Source organism: Serinus canaria, chromosome 19, assembly GCF_022539315.1.
Source record: "Serinus canaria isolate serCan28SL12 chromosome 19, serCan2020, whole genome shotgun sequence".
In the NCBI taxonomy this organism is placed as follows: domain Eukaryota; kingdom Metazoa; phylum Chordata; class Aves; order Passeriformes; family Fringillidae; genus Serinus; species Serinus canaria.
Window position 1 is genome coordinate 1760150 of NC_066332.1, and position 20065 is coordinate 1780214.

A 20065-nucleotide genomic window follows, 5' to 3' on the forward strand; every position below is an offset into this window, starting at 1 on the left:
GTGCTCGAGCACAAAGTGCTAAATGTTGTGAGATCAGAATGTAATTAAAGTCATATCAAGTGGTATAAATAGCTCTCCACAAAAGATTTGTAATCTGATTTCTCTAATAGAATTGCATACAAATTACCATCATGTTGCTGGATTAAGGGAGACAATAGTGTGGAAGCTGCTTTTTTAGTGGGCTTTAACAGACAGAAACCCCCAGGTTTGTACATTCCAGCCCTCTGTGATGCAGCTGGGGCTCCCAAAACCAGGTGGAAAACACTTTAAATTTGAATCCCAACCTCTTCATGGAAAAACCTCAATCCAAGGGCGTTTTTCTACTCCGGTATTCCAGGAACTGTGCAGCATTCCCTGTGCTTACCTCACCATACCCTGGTGAGGAACTGTTATCTGCAGCCTGTAAATGGAGAAAGAACAATCCCATTATTTGTTAAAGGTGACACAGGATTCCAGGGAACTCAATCTAATCTCCAGGATCTCGGGCTGACACCTCAAACACTGACTGCACCTTGCTGTGGGCAGCCCTAGATTTACATTTACCCAGATCTCACCTTCTCTAACACTTTTTGTTTAGTTCTGGCATTGCTTTTCTTTGAGTTCTGTGATTGTATTGACACGTCTCTATCTGAATGCCCAATTTATTTTGATGTATGTGTAAGAAACGGCCTCATTTTGTGGAATTATCTGTTGATGGTGCCTGTGGGGAAGACAATAACCACTGACCACGCTGGAGAGGCTTCAGGCTGGATTTTTAGTGATGGTTCAAGTGTGGAGAATCCAAATTCACCCAGCTGAGCTCCCAGCCTCAGAATTGCCCCCAGCTGCAGCTCTCAGCCTCCAGTGGGACCCACAGGGGCTCCCAAGGAAAGAACCCAGCTCGGACACACCAAAATTGATCCCAAAACAGGGAATTCATCCAGGAGCTGAGCCCAGCCCTGCCCAGGAGCCCTTGGACAGCTCCCACCCTCACCCTGGGCACTGCAGCCCATGTCCTCTGAGCTGGAACTGGAACTGTGCTGGAACTCCAGGGAAAAACTGCATCCTTGTGATGAAACAGGAGTGCCACAGCCCAGGGAGGAGAAGAGGGAAAAACTGCATCCTTGTGATGAAACAGGAGTGCCACAGCCCAGGGGGGAAAACAGGGAAAAACTGCATCCTTGTGATGAAACAGGAATGCCACAGCCTAGGGAGGAGAAGAGGGAAAAACTGCATCCTTGTGATGAAACAGGAGTGCCACAGCCCAGGGAGGAGAAGAGGGAAAAACTGCATCCTTGTGATGAAACAGGAGTGCCACAGCCCAGGGAGGAGAAGAGGGAAAAACTGCATCCTTGTGATGAAACAGGAGTGCCACAGCCCAGGGAGGAGAAGAGGGAAAAACTGCATCCTTGTGATGAAACAGGAGTGCCACAGCCCAGGGGGGAGAAGAGGGAAAAACTGCATCCTTGTGATGAAACAGGAGTGCCACAGCCCAGGGGGGAGAAGAGATGCAGCACAAGGCACAGGCCATGTGCACACAGGACAATCCAAAAAGGATGAGGGGTTCCAGGGCCCTCCTTTCTGCCCTGTCCCAGTCTCCATTCCTCACACCAAATCCTGTGGATTGGGATGGTTCTGCTTTCTCCCCATTGTCCCTGCTCTCAGCTCTGCACTGTCACCACGCTGCAGACACCAAACCTGGGCCAAAAATTGCCAAGAGGCCTGAGCAGCTCGGCAGGACCATTCCATGAATCCCAGTTTCAGTGCCATGGCCCTCAGCAGAGCTGTGGGATCTCACTGTCCCTCTGCCCTGCTCTCCATGGGCATCACGAGGCCTGCAAGGAAGAAACAATCAGGAAAGGGAGTGATACAAACAAGGAGCCTATTTATCCAATTTATGTTTCAATGAATGCAGATTAAAGCCTTCCTTTCTGGAGAGGGAGACACAAACGGGGTGTGTGATCTCTGTCCAAGATTTTTTGGAGCAGTTTTGAAAACACAGAGCTCTGCTCCTCCCCCCTCCAACCTCTCTCTTGGAGGAATTTTTGCCTCCCAGGTTTGGAGTGATGGGAGACAAACACCTGGAACCAGGTGTGTGGCAAGCAAAGCCTCTCCAGGACCAGCTGGGTGTGAGGGAGGCAGAACACCATCCCATCCCATCCCATCCCATCCCATCCCATCCCATCCCATCCCATCCCATCCCATCCCATCCCATCCCATCCCATCCCATCCCATCCCATCCCATCCCATCCCATCCCATCCCTGCTGCCACAGTCCCAGCTTGTGCTGGGACAGCATTCCCAGGACAGTCAGAGCAGGCCCACATCTGCACAGGGAAGATGAAGCTGTGATGTTCCTGCTTCACCCAGAGCTCTGAAATTCCAGATTTCCTCTTCAGGGGCGTGGGAACTCTCGGGAATAAAAGGACAGCACACAGCCAGATGAAGAGCACTCTGTGTTTTCTCACCCTGCAGGGTGGGATTCCCAGTCACCCACTGCTAATCCTGGAACCCATCTGGGTTTGAAATCCCTTGGAAGTGCTTCCCTGTCCCCTGCAGGGCAATCCCTGCTGGGTCAGCTCATCTCTGACCAGGGTTTGGCCTCCAGCCAGTCTCCCCCTCTCCCCCCAGGCCACAAAATAAGTGCAGTTTTTACTGGATTTGATATTCCCAGCTGTCCTTCCCTTCCCTCCCCTCTATCTGCCAGGAAAAACCAGCCTGGAATTCAGAGAGCTGCTTAACTTTGTGTCATCTCCTCTGACCAAGATGCTCTCACATCTTCAGGCTCAGTATCCAAAACTCCTTGTGTAAAATGCTCCCAGTTCCCGATGGCATCCTGGCATCCAGGTTTGGTTTTGAAAAGGAATCAGAACTACCCTGAAGTGCAGCAATGCCATCAAGAACTGATATCCCAGCACCTCTCAGGGGAGTTTCCTGAGGAAAGAAAATATAAAAATGAGGAGATCAAATGATGCCAGCCCTGCTTATTTAGCTGACAGGCTTTAGGAGGAAAGGGAATGCCTTTGCCTGAGTGTGCCTTCACTTTGGAGCTCAAATGAAGGTTTAATTAACGTGACTGCAGTGCAGTTTATCACCACTTTGATAACGACAGGCTGGAAGGCTCAGAAACAAAACAAAGAGGAAAAAAACCCTAAAAGAACAAAACAAACAAACAAAAAAGAAAAAAAAATAAAAAGAAAAACCCAATAAATAAATAAATCAAGGATCCTGATTTTCAAGACCAGAATTTCTAACCCTCAGCTTTTCAGTCCCAAACAGAGGACTTCAAGGAAAGAGAGCAGGAAAACCCTCCCGAGGTGTTGGTTCAGCTCCCCGGTGAGGAGCAGCCAGGGGGGAATTGTCTCTGGGATGCCCTTGGAGCTGCAGAGCTGCTCTGCGTGCTCAGCATCCCCCTGGCCCCGCAGGGACCTGGCACGGACCAAAGGCCACCAAGCCCTCATTGTTCTCCCCTGCAGGAATTATTTACCTCATCACCATGTGCGGGGTGGGGAAGCCCTCCCCGGCAGATCTGCACTGTGGGAATGTTATTTCCAGCGGTTTTATCAATAAAGGAGCTGCTCTGGGTGTGCCTGCAGCCCCTGAGACCCCTCTGGGGGAGCAGCAGGGCAGGGAGAGATTTCTCAGCTCCTTTTTGTGGAATGCAGCCTCTGCTGGATGACTCTGCAAGCTCAGCTCGGCTGGGAGAGCATCACTTCACTCTGCCCATCCCTCACGGGCATCCTGCTCTTCCTCCCAGCCCAGCTCTGCACCCCCAGGCACATTTGGGGAGGGAGTTTGCTTCATTTGTATTCCTCAGCCCAGCCCCAGAAGTCCCAAAGGTGATGCTGTGTCTGCAATAAAGCTGTGTCACTTTTCTTTGTTGAATGTAAAGTCTGAGTTGCCACTGAATCATGTTTAATTAAATTTAAAAAAAATTTGATGGGAAAACAAAGGGGACCAAAACAAAAAAAAATCTGTGTGTTTATCATTCTACAGTAGCAGAAGCAGAAAGTTGAGAAAAAGGATTATTAAAAAAATGTATTGTTGCTTAATTACCTACGTAAGGTGTTGGATGTCACCTAATTAACATTTCCTGTTGCTGCACATGGAATTCCCATTTTCCAGTCCCACAAATCAACTCCAATCCTGTTTGGAGAGCTGTGGGGTAGAAGTGAGGGGGAGCTGGGGTTTTATTTGTCTCCCTGGGTTTTTTTTAAAGGAAACATTAGGACATGTATTAATTGAATGTCATGAGGCTGCCAGGAGAAAAACTGCCAGTAAATAAAAATGCAGCATTTTGCTCGGGCTGCTGAACCTGTGCAGGTTGCAAAACCTCAGTTATTCACTGGAGGCTCCTCGCTCAGTGCCAGAAAACCTCACTCCTTTGCCATCCACTTTGGAGAATGAATAAATTCAGGCAAATCAGGAGCAGGGCAAATCTGGAGAAATTACAAAGGGGAGGAGTTCACCTTCCTGCTATGGCTTTCAGGTCTGTCCTGGACTACTTACTCCAGTATAAAACTGAGAGCAGAAATATGATCACATCCTGAGGAGTCCAATCAATTCTGGTTTCAACACTGAGCCTATTTAAACTAGAGAATGGAATTGCTGCTCCTTGCTGTGCTCTGCCTGCACATTCTCAAGACAGAGGCAGTAGGTAAGTCCTTCCCTGCTCTTTCTAACCCCACCTTAAGGTTACTCTTATTTCTGATTTGTTTCTGACTAGCAGGACATGCAGTGCAGGCTCCCTGATTCTTCTCTCTGGGAAATGAAGGATGATTGATTTATTTATTTCTCTGCCTTTTATGACATGTGTTAAAATATCAAGGACAGGCTTTTCTCATGAATGAATTAGTGCTTTGGGGGTTTCTTTTCACCTTTAGAGATTCTATCTGCCTTCCTCCTCCAAGAAAAATCAATGAGCTTTGACTTGATCTCTGTATTTTATTATGCACGTGCATTTAAAATACCAAACCCTAATTTCTTTATCTTTAAAACCCCTTTAAACTCGACAGAAATCGCTTGTTTGAAATTTCTACTCCCTTTGCTTTGCTGTGTATGATCCAAGATGAAATTCTGCTGAGGGAGAAAGAACAATATGTCTTTGCTGCATCAGCCCCATCTATTTTTGCTCCCTGGGCACTATAAGTACACTGTGCACTTAGGATGGCTCAATTAAATAGTGATCTATAATTAGTATTGAAAAATGCACCAGGTATTTCCCCCCCTGCTTCTGTTCAATCAGCAACACTGAATAAATCCCTTTTCCTATGCAAATACCAGCACGGAGCCTCCTCAAAATGAAACACAGCAGCTCTTAAAAGTGCCGGAGGATCCATTGTTTGCACTGAAATAGAGCAGAGTGCAGGCAGGAGAGAAGGGACTGTCGGGGGAAGTGCTGCCCTGAGACCTGCCGAGGGGAGATGGTGCTAAAGCAGATCAAGGTTCAGAGCTGCTCAAAAACTCCTGAAGGCTTTCCCTGCCTGTATTTCCCTGTCCCTCAGCACCTGGCTTTGCCTGCTTCTCCGCTGGCATTCCAAGCCCTTCCCTCTGCTCAGCCCCTGCTGCCGGGGCTGCCACACCTGGGGCAGGTAAACACAGACAGACACAAAAAGCTTTTCCAAAGTCTGCCCCTCGTGTTTGCTTCTGATTGATTCTGCCTATCAACACTCTGCTCCATTTACTGCCCCATTAGGGGCTTTATTGAGCCAACCAAACACAGTCCAGAAAACCCCTGTGACTTGATTAGATTGGTGTCAATAATTAGGCTTTACCTCTCTATCAGAAGGAAGCAACACAGGGAATATCTTAATGATAATTTGTAGGTGTTTTTTGGTCCCCCTGGTTATTTGCATGTTTTCCCTTGAGTGTGGACCAAATTACACAGTCAATAATACACCAGAAACTCCCTCTCTGCTCCTTCTTCTCCAAACTTTCCTCAGGCAGCAGCTCCACAGGATACAATTTAGTCAAGAAACTCCACTTTTGAGAACCAGCTGAAATTCCTCCTTGTTGTATTCCTTCCTGTTATCTATATTTTTTTTAACGAACAAAACTTTCCTTCCTGTCTTGCCACTTGTCAGACCCAGCCTGGCTGTGATCAGCTCATTGAGCCCAGCTCCACCTGGGCAGCTGATAACTCAGCACACTGAAGCAGTCAGATGACTGATTGCTAATCTGCAGTTGCTGCCAGCCTTGTCTGAGCAGCAGAGCACTTGTGGTTCCAGATCACTGTCAGCAGTCCTCAGAGGGCTTTCTGAGGAAGGAAGGAAGGAAGGGGCATTATCCCTGCTGTAGGACAGGGAAACTGAGGCACACTGGTGCAGGCACCTGCCCAGGGATGAAACCTTCATCCCCCAGCCCCTCATCCTCTGCCTCATCCAGGTCTCAGTGTGTCCCATTTACAGCTGATCCCCCTCAGGTTTCTTGTCTGGTTCCTTTGAGAGCTCAGGGACCCTCTGCTGCTGTTTTGGGGGAAAAGAGGGACAAAGTGCCTGCAATTTCCAGCAGGAATGCTCTAAACCTTGTGAGAGTGAGGGACATCCATCCATCCATCCATCCATCCATCCATCCATCCATCCATCCATCCATCCATCCATCCATTATCCATCCATCCATCCATCCATCCATCCATCCATCCATCCATCCATCCATCCATCCATCCATCCATCCATCCATCCCTCCAGCAGCTCTGGGGTGAGGTTACAGCAAAGTCACTGAAAATTAATTTTCTTCAGGGGGAATGGAATGAACCCCAGCACGTTTTAACCTTTTGCTTTATCACAGAGCAGGACTCAGCCATGAGGAGACAAATCTCCCACAGTCCATGCTCTGCTGCTCCCAAAGATTGATGCCTGATAGGACATTCCTCTAATTTAGATGAGATTAGATCCCTCCAATTTTCTCTATTTCTGCTCACATGCTTTTACCAGTCACAAACATTAAATTTACATAACCATGCGGACATTGGCATCAATTCTCACTCTGGGGTTTCCTCGGGGCCATTCAGGTACAAAATACCCCTGAGAGCTCCATCAGCAGCTTGAAAAAATAAGAAAGATGCTGTGATTTCTTCCCTTTCCAGTTCTAATGGTGTGGACTGCACACAGATTTATGGTTGGGCTCCAAATCCATTTTAGGGCTGGAAAGTTGGGATGCTGGCGCACTTGGACACACTCTGGGGTGAAAAGTTGCATTTTCAGCTGATTAAAGAAAGGGTAGTAAATGCAACGTCAGCCCTGGAACGCAGAGAAAGGCAGTGAGCCACAGGAATTATGGAATGACCCATCTGAAGGGTTTAGGTCACTCTGGAATCTCCATCAGGTCAGAATCCAAGCTGCCCCTTCCCCAGGGATGAGGATGATCCTGCTCAGTTTTATCCATGATTTCCCCACGGATCCTCCTGGCTCTTCCTCTGGAGTGTTGGGAGCAGAAAAACCTTTGGCACTTTGAAAAAACCAGCAGGAACCTTGAGGTCTCCTAGAAAAGCTGCAAAGTCCAGAGTCTGTGTCTGTGCAGGCTCTTTTCCCTGCCTGTGGCGTTGCAGGAGATGCTTTGCTGTGTTCCAGCATCTATCCAGTGGCCTCTTATTAGATTTTTAGTCATATTTTTAGCCACAGGATCAGCCATCAAAAGCTCAGCATAAAAGGCTGCAAAAGGCCAGCACAGCTACCAAGTGATTTGTTTGAATTAAATTTTAAAAGTGCTTTAAGATAAATAATTCTGAATTGCATTTTTATTACAGAAAGCAAGGCAAAACCTCTCACAGGAGGAAATCACCTTAGCCCTGGATACTCATTTTTTGTGGCAGCCCTGCCTTTGATACAGGACATTTCTGATTGCTCATTATCTGCAGCAGAGTGTCACAGGTCAGCTGAAAACCTTCCCCTGCTCTCTAGCACAGAGGAAGTCCTTAGCAGATGTTAATAGGGCACATCCAGAGCCCCTGAGTCCCTTTGGATTTTCCCTGCAGTTTGTGTCTGTTCCTAAGGCCTCATCCAGCCTGTGATTTATGTGTGCAAATGATAAACATCAGAGGTGCTGCCTTGCAAGGCTTCACCAGCAGAGTAAAGCTGATTTTCAGGGCTAACTCCCCATCCTCTCCTGCAGTATCCCTGCATAAAGGTGTGTGTCCCTGGGGAAAATCAAATTAAGGTTAAAAGTGAAGAGCAGTGAATGGCCAGGAACGCTTGCAGAGCCACACAAATCTGGAGGTGAACTTTTGGAGCTGGTTTTGTCTGTCAAAGGGGTGACTGGGGCTTCCTGAGGATGTGCAATGCTTCAGGAGGTATAAATATTCTCATGCCTATATGCTCAGCAATCCCATTAATTAGAAAGACAGGCTTAAATAACAATTGCTTTTGTTTTGTCTTTTGCACTAAAAATAGAAAGTTTCACAAAGCCAGCTAAAAATAGGAGGAGCCCAACACAAGCCAAACCTAAAAATAAACCCCATGCAAACCCAGCTTTTGCCATTTTGGTGGAAAAGGATGCAGAGGTGAGAGCAGATTTTGGGGATGGGTTTGAGGATGAGGACAGCAGAGCAGGGAGAGCTCTGGGGGCACTGGGATGGGCACTGGGACCAGCAGGAGAACAGGGAATGGCCAGGCAGGATGGCTGCAAGGGGGACAGGAGGCTAAATGGACAAACAGAGGACTCAGGTGAAAGAGAGAAAGGATTTGAATTAAAAATCAACACAGGACATTCCTGGTGTCCTGGGCAAAAAGGTCATTGACACTCCCAGAGGCTCAATATTGTGAATAAAACCAGCAAAAATAATAATAAAAACTGCAATAATAATAATAATAATAATAATGGCAAAATAGAAGCTGAATAAATCACAGGCAGGGTATCAGAAGCAGGGATTGAGGCAGTTTAGTGGTTTAGTGACTCCTGAGTGCACAGGTTAAATGGCATTTCCAGCACACCAAGCTGCTCCAAGTAGGGCAGCAAGCAGTGCACAGTGGGACAGAGCAGATTTGGGAACTTTAATGGAATTCAGACAATCTGAGCGTGGTCCAAAGAGCCGAAGGGTCTTTTCCCAGATCTCACAATAGCACCTTGGCAGGGCTGCTCCAGCCTGGCCCCTGGCCAGCAGCACCTCCTGCCTCCCTGGGCAGCAGAGGGAGGTCTCAACTGCAGCAATATTTTATTTATTTTTTTTTTTTGCCTCGAGTTCCAAACGAGGCTTGATAGCTAAAACAATTGAAAACGTTTGCAATAGAATGAAAACAATACGTAATTTGTATTGTTTTTTGGGCCAGCCCCGTGCCAAGAAGCAGCTTTGGAAGGAAGCAGTTGTAAATTCCAGGAGGGACAGGCAGAGATAAGTGAGACTGCTCAGGTGCCAGGAGAGACTCCCTAAATTTAACTGTGCTGAACTCTGTGGAGGAAGAGCCAGCCCTGTCCAGCCCTACTCTAAATTAAACCAAATAAAGTCAAGGTGACACCTGTGGGATGCTCCAGAACCACTGAAATCAAGGATAAATCCATAATAAAATGGAGGAGAAATATATAATTGATAATACAGGTGTGCATATAGATATTATCTATATCTATATATTTTTATAACTGTATATCACAGCAGTGATTTCAACACCTCAACCATAAAAACAAACCAAAAAAGCCCTCACTAAAACACTGAAACCCCACTTTCTGCTGTGTTTTCCCAGCAATAAAATGAGCTACAGGAAAAGGAGTGTGGGAGGTTTGATTGGAAGAGCAGAGCAGGGGGGATCTGAGGGGTTCCATAAAAAAGGGGGTTCAGAGGGAGATTTTGAAGAGGGGACAGTGGGAAGGTGGAGGGCAGCCTTGTCAGAGGGGACAAAAGATGAATGGAGCCAGGACAGGAATTCCAGATGAAGAGGGAACTGTTTGTATGCTGTAAACACCAGGGAGGGAAGAGAATTGTTTAGGGTGGTTCAGTGATATTTCTAGGAGTGATGGGATGCAGATAAGGAAGTGGAAAATGTAAGCTATTAAATAGGAAACATTTCCTGACAGCGTGGGCTAATGCACTGAGGAAGAGTCTTCCAAGGGAAGTGGCAGGAGCCTCTGGACAATTAAAAGTGGCCTGGACAACGTGCCTGAGGGCATAATCCTGCCTAGAACCAGGGAGAGCTGCGGGATGTGAGGAGGATCTTCCCTTCTTGCTCTGGAAAGAAAGCCCCAAAGCTCAGGGGAAGAAAGAGCCACTGTGATGCACGGTTCCTATAGGGAGGGAGGCTCACATCCCACTCAGATCACATCCAAATGCAAATTTTCCTCCTCAAGGACTCTGTGGTTCCTCCTGAGCAGCACCCACACAAAGGCTCCTGTTCCTCAATGTTCCACTGCTGCCAATCAAAAAACAAAAAACCAAAAAAACCAGCCCTAAATCACACTAAACATGAATCCACTGTTTGCTCAGGCATTCTCTTATGTTTAATTAGCTCGTTCTTGAAGGTCTAACAGCTTCAAGGACACTTTTGTTATGAAGTGCTGGATTTATGTGCTGTTCTACTTCACTGATATTATCCAACCACAAGTGTGGTAAGGACTTGGTAGAAAACACAATCCTCACCTTGTTCAGAGACATTGGGAATTGGTGGAAAGATGCAAAAATCAGATATAATTATTAAACCTCCTGAGTGCTGGATGTGAGGCAGCTGTAGCCACTGAGGGCTGGATTTTCAAAATTAAATTTTATTTTATTCAACTTTTCCTCCCCATCATTTTGATGCCCAGGCTGGAAGATCTGTGGTGTGCTCAAGAGTCACTTTACTGAGAGGTGATTGAAACCCACAAGTTTATTTGACACAGCTTCCCAGACACTGTTCAGGGGTGAAAACTCAGTGATTTCTGTGTTTGAGAAGGGCCAGAACCCATTTCCATCCCCCTGGCACACAGACCCTGGCTCAGGACCAGCACAATCTGGGGATAACTCCCCTTCCCCTGTGGCTCTGTTTGAATTTGGTGGTTCCACAAAGGTTTAAAATCTCCAGAGCCTTGAACCTGCCCTGGCTCCCAGCTGTGCTCAGACCACCAGGAAAATCGGATTTTCAGCACAGAAATGCTTTGATGTCCAGGCCATGCTCCCACTCCATTGTGAAACCTCCTGGAACTGCCCAGCCTGGAGCTCTCACCTTCCCCCTCTGCCTTCCATCCCAAAGGTTTGGCAGTAAATCCTTCCAGGTTATTCCTGCTGGTGTTTTCACACCTGAAGGTTCCTTGGTGTGCAAATTGCCAAGAGACTCCCAGTGCCAGGCTGGGATTGTTAAAAGTTCACAGCGACCCCAGGGCAGCTGCCAGAAGCACACCTGGAGTCTCTGATCCGTGTGAAAAGCCACGTGGAGGCAGTGTGGAGGTCAGCTGACACTCTGCACTAAATTCAAATTAATCATTTTAATTCATTGATTGAAATATCGATGAAGGCGCTCGGTGACACCCTGTGCTTGGAACTTCTGCACTTTCCTTGTGGGGATGAGGAAGAGCTCAGTGCCACTGTCCTGGAAAGATAAAAGAATGCAACAGTCAGTGCTTTTTTTATCTTTCCAGAAAAGTGAAGGGTTGTTTTTTTTTTTCGTGTGTGTGTGTGTTAAAAATCTGATAAAAGGATAAAACCTCATCAAACCCAGTTTTTGGGTAACAGCATAGAAATCCCTGCAGTTCTTACCACACAGAAAAAAAAGCAAAGTTTGCTTTTCTTCCCAGTCTTGCTAAATTGCAAAGTGAGGCCACATTGTTTGTAGCTTTCAGCAGAAATTTCGTTTTTGTGAAAGAAAAAGCGAAAGTGTCATTTTTTTAAGGTTGTATTAGTTGCTGTGAGGTCTCCCTCTGTGCCACAGCTGCTCAGGTTCTACAACAATTCTCTGCTTAGAACTTCTAAATCCTTAATAGATGGATGCATTGTTATGCCACTGATATCAAGATAAAGGTGTTAAAAGCCTTCCAGCAGGTGTGTTATAAATTACAAATTAAGGTAATTACCAGTCAAGTGACAGGGCTCCTCCACAACTATCCCTAAAATCGATTAGCCATTTATTAAAATGTCTATAATTTACTGATCACAAGCAAACAGAAGGTATGGTATTAATCATCATTATAAGAGGGTTTGGATTGTTATGGATTGAAGTTAAATAGCCAAAGAGAACTACCCCTGTCAAAGTCAATTTAAAGTTTAGAATAAATAAAGAGTCACTGAAGCAACTTAGGATAAGCAAAACAATCCTACTGTCCTAACTAGATAAACACATAAAGTCAATTCAGCTCTTGCCCTCTGAGTTTTGTATTTCTTTTGACAATGAAAAAGTCAAATTCAGATGTTCTGCTGAAGAATTTTGCATCCATCCCTGTGGGATGGACCCAGCTGACCAAAGATCCTCCAGGTCCTGCAGGAAGTGGGATCCTTCATTTCTCAGAATTCCCCAGGTAACCGTCAAAGGAATTCCTGGAAGAGGCTGAGATAAATCCTCTTGCATAAGTGAATTTACGAGTTTGTGAGAGGCTGGCAAGTGCAGAGCTGATAAAAGGAAATTTACTTTAACACTGCATATATTTAAATGTGGAACTTTTGCCTCAAGAAGCTGTGGAAGCCAAGGTTTGAAAATCAAATTCTTTAGGATTGCAACTCATTCAGAATTCTGATGTCCTAAAGATTCCTGCCAGCACAGGTTTTGGGGGGATATTAATGGCTATAAAGTGGTTTATGAGAGATCAGCAGGACATCTAGAGAGGGCAGAGCTGCCAATCCATTAATCCATTTCCCTGCTGCTTTTGGGGGGCATAATTTGTACAGATTTTCACTGACCTGTTTTATTTATTGTTTTTTAGTGGGCCACTGGTGCTATCGGTCCCAGAAGTGTGAGCTGCCACAGTGTGAAGGTACTGCCAAGCAATTTCTTTTTCCAATCACACTGGTGATTCTTCTGCTTTGCAAAGGGGCTGCTGAGAGAAATAATGCAAGAAATTCACAGCCCTCAGCCTTTAATGCGTCGTGGTGACATTGTTGGTGACCCTGTCATGCCAAACAGGGCATTTCGAAGCTCTCGGTGTTTGTGGTGAACTGCTCATTTTGTGTCGCCCAAGGCTAATGTAGAAATGTACAAATAAATGTAAAAATGTAAATATACAACTGTAAAAATCAAATACACAAATGTAAAAATCAAATACACGAACGTAAGAATCACCCCAGAAGTTGGGGTGATGCCTCAAATGCCCCGTTTTGGTTGGGTGGTTTGGCTTCCTCCAGGATTTGCTGCCAACAGGGGAAAAAAAATAAACATTTTCTTCATCCCTGAGCAGGTCCTGCCCAATGGCATCAGATAAACAAGGATTGCAGAGGGGAAAGGCAGTCCCCTGTCAACATTGTCACCCGAAATGTGGTGTATGAGAAGAGCCTCAAGCCCCTGAGCTTTGAAGGCTACGATGTGAGGGGCTCTGCCCAGTGGAACCTGGAAAACAACGGGCACACAGGCAAGTACTGCCCAGCCTGCTCCTGGGGATGGATCTGGGCTTTCCCTGGCTCCTGCCAGGCAGGCACAGATGGGATCCCACCCCTCTGCTTCAGAAGTGACGCTCCCAGAACCTTTTGGCATCAATATTTCCTTGGGAGGTTTGTGGGAATGATGAAGGTTTGGGGTTGTGGACGTGGTTCTTGAACATCTCAGCAGGAGTTTCTGTGCAGGAGCAGAGCTGGAGGTGCCACAGGAGCTCTAAAGCAAAACCCTCCCAGCCCAGGGCTGGGGGCAGGTGGGCAGGACAACAGTTTGGGCAGAATTTTCTCATTTTCTGCTGAAACCACTTCATTCCTGGGCTGGCCCTTTCCAACTCTTGGCTCCGCACAAAGAATCCAGCTGGAGAAAAGCCTGGTGTGGGAAAGTCATTCCCAGTGCTGTGTGCTATTAGTTCTTCAAATAATGAGCTATATTCTTCTCAGATTCAGAGCTGTTTTCTCTGCACACAGAAGTTATCTGATGTTGATCAGCTACTTAGTGAATCAGTAAACCTTGAATAATTAACAGTAATTTAGAACTGTTCCACTTCCTCCACCTTCCTTCACAATACTGAGGATGCTGCTCCAAAAAAATTATGTTCAATTACCTCGACTTTAAAAATAAACCTGTAGTCTATTTTTTTTTTTTTTTTTTAGTTACATGTAGGTAGAGTTAAAGTCTTGGATGGGTTGTTTTAACTGCCAGATCCTCAAAGCAGAAAGCAGCAAGTGGCAAATATTTCCTGATTTAAAAGGGAAAGGTGGGAAGGCAGCTGGGGAGATTTTAACAGCCAGAAACTCTCATGTGGTGGCAGACCACAAGAAAAAAGAATGTTTTGACTTTTCATTAATATATGGATTAATGACTTTCCCACTTCAGGGTGATATTCCAGAATGTCCAATTACAGTCCCTTTAACATCAAAATTAATATTTATAAGGATTGCTCCTCATCTTCCCCAGCCATGCATAAGGATTAGGGCTTTAATCTGGGCTTTTAAAATCTCTTCCTTTTGAGGGCAACCAATTCCTGTGCTAAATGAGGAGGTTATTGCTTAAATTACAGCTGCAATTAGAGGCTGCAGGTGAGATTAGACCCTCATTATTTTCCGTGATGGGCACATAGCAAAGGTCGCTGTCTCAAAGGTCTTAAGCTAAATAAACAAAGCCCACAAAGACATCTGACTCATCCATTTACGGATTAAAAAGCAAAGGAACTAAATGACTCATGCACTCTCCAAGCTCATTTGGAATTCAGAACAGAAATTTCTGGGGCTGCAATCCAGAATTTTCCTATGCAAAGAGAAGTGCTGTGCTTAACGTGGGGGTCGCAAAAAGCAAAACTTTAAAGTATATCTCAAATATGTATGATTTAGGCTTAAATTGCAGCACTATTCTAAATTAAAACAGATTATCTTTAAACCCTGCCCAAAGGAAATGTTACAGTGCAGAAAACAGGAGGTTAAAATGATGGTTAAAACCCAAGCAAACTGGGATCAAATTTACTTTGATAGAGGTTTCTTATTTTTAGGAAAAAAACTGAAGGAATATAGGGTCCTCTGAGAGGTACAAGAATATCTTAACTCCAGAGGTCATAATAGTTAGAATTAATCTCAAATTAAACTCAGCCATGATTCTGTAAGAGTTCAGTTTCTGCAGAGCAGAATTTCTGGAACACTCGTTCTGAAAAGCCAAGCAAGAACTTGAAGATAAATTTGAATCTCAAGAACATCTCTGCTCTCACACTCTGTTAATGTAGGACCTGCTCTTCTCCTTTAAAACAATTCATGCTTTTTCCCCCAGTTAAAGTGGCACTGGACACATCCCCTAAAATCGGAGGAGGAGGCCTGGAGAGAAAATACAAGGCAGTAGAATTCCATTTTCACTGGGGAGTCCTGAGTGAGCAACAAATCGTGAGTCCTGGCTCAGAGCACAGCATAGATGGAGAGAAATACCCCATGGAGGTAGGTGGGACTGTGGGTGGAGCATGGGTTTCACTCCAGACCTCTGGAATTCTGAGATCCTGCTCAGAAAAACTCTTGGCTAGTTCCCCATGGGAGGTCTGAGGGTGGAAATCATTGTCCTTGGCCGTTGTGTTCCAGCTTCATATCGTCCACATAAGAGAAGATGCTTCAGATATGACAGAAGCCAAGAAAACTCCAGATGGTTTGGCTGTGTTGGCCTTCTTTGTAAAGGTAGGCAGGGAAATTTCCAACTGCCCCTCTCAAATCTCAGCCAGCAGCTTGGCTGAGGGATTGTTTATGTCAGTAGTTTATGATTATGTCAATATTACAGTAGCCCAAGATTTACTCTCCCTATCTTCTGCAGGCATTCTGCCAGCACTGAGTTAGTTCCTCTCCCCTTTCCTACATCCTGCTTGCTGTTATTTCTTTTTGTGGCCCTTTTCTGTTTTATTCACCACTGATTAAAAGCAACCACTTGTAGAGAAACACACGACGTGGAATGAAAATATTTCCCTTTCAGGCTGACAAAGAAGAAAATAAAAACTATGAAACTCTATTGAGTGAATTAAAGAATATTAAATACAAAGGTAAGGGATTTCACAAGCTGTGTGGGGGAAGGATAAATGTGGGCAAAACCTGCAGCCACAAGCACTACAAGGGATTTTCCCCTGATGGTTTTTCCAGGGCAATCAGCACAGGTGGATCCTTTGCCACTGAGCTCTCTCCTCCCACCTGAGGAAGACCTTGAGAGGTACTTTCGCTATCAGGGGTCCCTCACCACGCCTGACTGCTACCAGGGTGTCATCTGGACCATCTTTGAGACACCAGTTCAGCTCAGCCTGCTCCAGGTGGGTGGCAGAGGCACAGCCTGGAGGTTCTGTGCCGTGTCCCTGGGCTGCCTGCCTGCAGGGTGACACCTCAGTGCCTTATCCCTGGCATCTGGGCAGGGTGACACCTCAGTGCCTTGTCCCTGGCACCTGGGCAGGGTGGCACCTCAGTGCCTTGTCCCTGGCACCTGGGCAGGGTGACACCTCAGTGCCTTGTCCCTGGAACCTGGGCAGGGTGGCACCTCAGTGCCTTATCCCTGGCACCTGGGCAGGGTGGCACCTCAGTGCCTTGTCCCTGGAACCTGGGCAGGGTGACACCTCAGTGCCTTGTCCCTGGAACCTGGGCAGGGTGACACCTCAGTGCCTTGTCCCTGGCACCTGGGCAGGGTGGCACCTCAGTGCCTTGTCCCTGGCACCTGGGCAGGGTGACACCTCAGTGCCTTGTCCCTGGCACCTGGGCAGGGTGGCACCTCAGTGCCTTGTCCCTGGAACCTGGGCAGGGTGACACCTCAGTGCCTTATCCCTGGCACCTGGGCAGGGTGGCACCTCAGTGCCTTATCCCTGGCACCTGGGCAGGGTGGCACCTCAGTGCCTTGTCCCTGGCACCTGGGCAGGGTGACACCTCAGTGCCTTGTCCCTGGCACCTGGGCAGGGTGACACCTCAGTGCCTTGTCCCTGGCACCTGGGCAGGGTGACACCTCAGTGCCTTGTCCCTGGCACCTGGGCAGGGTGACACCTCAGTGCCTTATCCCTGGCACCTGGGCAGGGTGACACCTCAGTGCCTTGTCCCTGGCACCTGGGCAGGGTGACACCTCAGTGCCTTGCTCTCCACACACCCTCACTTGGCAGCAGCCTGAAGGTGCTCCCTGCTGCCAGCTGATTGACCCTGTTAAATCATCCCTCAGAAAATGGCAGGAAAGGGGCAGGAAGGGGAAATGACGGCGTGAGGAGAGAGCCAAGAAACCCCCCAAGCTCAGGGCTTCGTCAGCAGCACTTCCACTGCTGCACCCGCTCACTCCCCCGCTCCACAGCTTTCCTCCCGTTGTCAGGGTAGCAGAAAGACATTCCAAACCCAAACCTTGGGCCCATCAGCATCAAGCAGCCCATTTTTGACCTGCAGGCAGGAAGAGGAGATGGAGTTATGAGTGTTTGGGAAACACAGGTTGTGCAGGGATCACACAGCCTGGCCCAGAGCCAGTTCAGCTCCTCACTCACAGTATGCCCTGCGTGCTGTCACAGTGCCCCCAGCATAACCCAGGGTCACTCAGAGCAGCCAGGAACCTGACCAAGGACAGAATTCCTGCTGCTCCTGCCTCGTGTCACCCTGACGTGGTGGCTGGGGCTGGGGCTGCGTGCGTCAGGAGCTCTGGGGGAGCCAGTCCTGGGGCTGCACAGAGCATTTGGCTCCCACTCACGGGAAGTGCCCGTGATTGCCAAGGCTGGAAAGAGCCATCACTCAGTGACCTCTCCTGTGACCTTGCCACGGCCTTTCCTGTGAGGTTCAAGGCACCCACTAAACCGTCAGGTTCAAAACCAGAGTGAGGCAGCAGGGGTTGGGTTGGCAACGCGACTGCCAGAGTTGTTAAAGCAGAATTAACAAGCTGTTGTGTTTTGCAGCTGTCCCAGTTCGCAGCTCTGCACTTTGATGGGAAGAACTCCACTCCCATGCTGGAGAATTTCCGGCCAGCACAGCCCCTGAACGGGCGCGAGGTGCTCTGGTCGGGTGCCAGCATCGCCCTGCCCAGGGCACAGCTGCTGCTGCTGGCCCTGGCTCTGACCTGCACCCTCAGCTCTCTGTCCCACTGAGCCTTTCCCACCTTGCTCGACGTCCTGGGCCTTAATTTCTTGTTATTTTTACTGTTCTATGTCTCAGCCTCTCATGAATTGTGTCCCAACATAGAACAGCCTTGTCCTCCTCCAGGCATTAACCAAGGGCTTCTGTGCTGCTCTGGTGAAACCCAAACCACCAAAACTCAAAGGAACTGGGAGATAAAGCAATGAAAATTCAATTTTAAAAGCCAATAGACTCAGAGAAAGCTTAGTCTGGATTATCCTGTAATTTTAAGCCAGCACTGGAAGGTGCTGCACAGAGAACCTCAGAGAGGAATTTGTTCTTAAGTGCCTGTGAAGGGTTGGTTTGGAGCACGTTTACATCCAACACGGCAAATCTGGCAGTGAAATGTGGAGTAATTCCTACAACCCCACACTCTCCTACCTGAAGGTACAACACAGAGCAAAAATCAAATGCTCACACTCAAGAGCAGCACCTGGATCATCCCCTCCAGGGAAGGGCACTCACCCAACACATAAATCCCCCTCCTTCCTTCCGAATCTCTCAGTTAATTTCAGATAAGGACACTGGATTCCTTCCACCCCATCTCCTGCTGGGGCTATCAGGTTCCTCTGTTATTTATTCATCCCTCTCTGGGATGCCATGGCCAATGTGATGTGCTGGGGAGCAGCAGGAGGCTCATCCCCACAGACCAGGGGCACATCTGTGGAAATTCCCTCTCTTTGGAGGGCTGCTTCTGAAGCAGGAAACTCTGATCATCCTTTGTAGTTGTTATTTGCCTAATAAAATAGGACAGCTCAAGAAATGGCTCTTTCTTACATATAAATATATATATATATATATTTCTTTTATAAATATAATTTTTTATAGTAGCATACCTGCAATATTCACACATGTTCAAGATTCATAGTTTTTTCCAAGAAGATTGTGGTTTGAAACAGTTCCTTCAGATCTTACCCAATTACCTATAGAAAATATGTTGGGAAATGGGGTTTCCTTGTATTATTCTAGTTCTCCCTCTGAAGAGGGACATAAGATTTCTCTTTGGCTAGTGCCATATAACAGGTTACAGCTTCTTTTAGGATTTTAGATTTTGGCCACACCAAAATAGGATTTCATATTAGCAGATGTGTATTTTTTTCCTATAAGGGCAATGTTTGCAGAGATGACACTTTATATATTTTCAGGAAAATCCTGGCAGTGAGAGCAACCACAGCTCACCAAAAGCAGGGAAATTATTTTCATATTAATCAATCAGTAACACTTTAAAAAAAAAACCACATGTGAAAGCAAATGAACCTATTTAAGTTTAAAGGAAAGATAAATACTTTAACTGAGTTTTTATGTAACTGAAAATCCTTGCAGGAGCAAACAGAAATGAAATATTAAAGGTGAACAACAAACCTACATTTGAATTGTTCTGAGTTTTTATTTCTTTTGTCGTTGCTGAAGGGGAATCCACAAACCTTTTCAGAAGAGGAAAGTGACTTTCCCCCCCCTCCTGTTTTCTGCACAATATTTAGGGTTGGGTTTAGGGCTGGGTTTGCAGTTCTGGGGCAGGGGCAGGGATGTGCAGTGCCTCGGGATGTTTCCAGTGTCAGCAGAGTCGGGGGCTCTGTTTCACAGGCTGTTCTCTGCACTCAGCAGATTCCTGAGTCTGGCACCTTGCCCAGGTGTGCAGAGCCGGGGCCCAACCCCACCCAGCCCCTGGGACAAGGAGCTCCTGCTTTCAAAGCAGTGATGGGAACACTCCCTGGGATACCTGAGAAATGCCTTTTGCACTGGCCAAGGTGTGCAAGGGCCACCATCCCTCTCCTTCAGGTTATTTCCTCAATTCTCATTTAATAGGCGGCTCTCTGAGGGCTGATTGGAATAAACCCTGCAGGATCTGGCTCAGCAGCAGTCATTTATTGCTAATAATAAATGATAAATCACAGGGCACAGCCTCGATGAAACAGATTAAAACAGAACTACAAGGAAGAAAAAATTCTGCTGAAAAGAGGGTGAGTCTCCTCTAAGAGCTCTTCAGCACCAA

At 46.8% G+C, this 20065-nt stretch overlaps 1 protein-coding gene across 1 annotated transcript; it reads left to right on the forward strand.

Annotated features, from left to right (window-relative positions):
• Window positions 1–4440: 4440 nt before the first annotated feature.
• CA4 (carbonic anhydrase 4) lies at window positions 4441–19437 on the forward strand. Its single transcript, XM_009094988.4, has 8 exons — window positions 4441–4635; window positions 12789–12839; window positions 13260–13430; window positions 15251–15411; window positions 15550–15642; window positions 15932–15998; window positions 16096–16259; window positions 17856–19437. Exons 1-8 carry the CDS (start codon window positions 4578–4580, stop codon window positions 18042–18044), a joined length of 954 nt encoding a protein of 317 aa, XP_009093236.1. The 5' UTR covers window positions 4441–4577; the 3' UTR covers window positions 18045–19437.
• The last annotated feature ends 628 nt before the right edge of the window (window positions 19438–20065 follow it).

Excerpts from the sequence above, each read along its gene's own strand:
- CA4 (XM_009094988.4), top strand. The coding sequence starts at position 4,578 with ATGGAATTGCTGCTCCTTGCTGTGCTCTGCCTGCACATTCTCAAGACA. Across the intron at positions 15,412-15,549 it reads GAGAGAAATACCCCATGGAG|CTTCATATCGTCCACATAAG; the intron begins GTAGGTGGGACT and ends GTTGTGTTCCAG. Across the intron at positions 15,999-16,095 it reads AAAGAATATTAAATACAAAG|GGCAATCAGCACAGGTGGAT; the intron begins GTAAGGGATTTC and ends TGGTTTTTCCAG.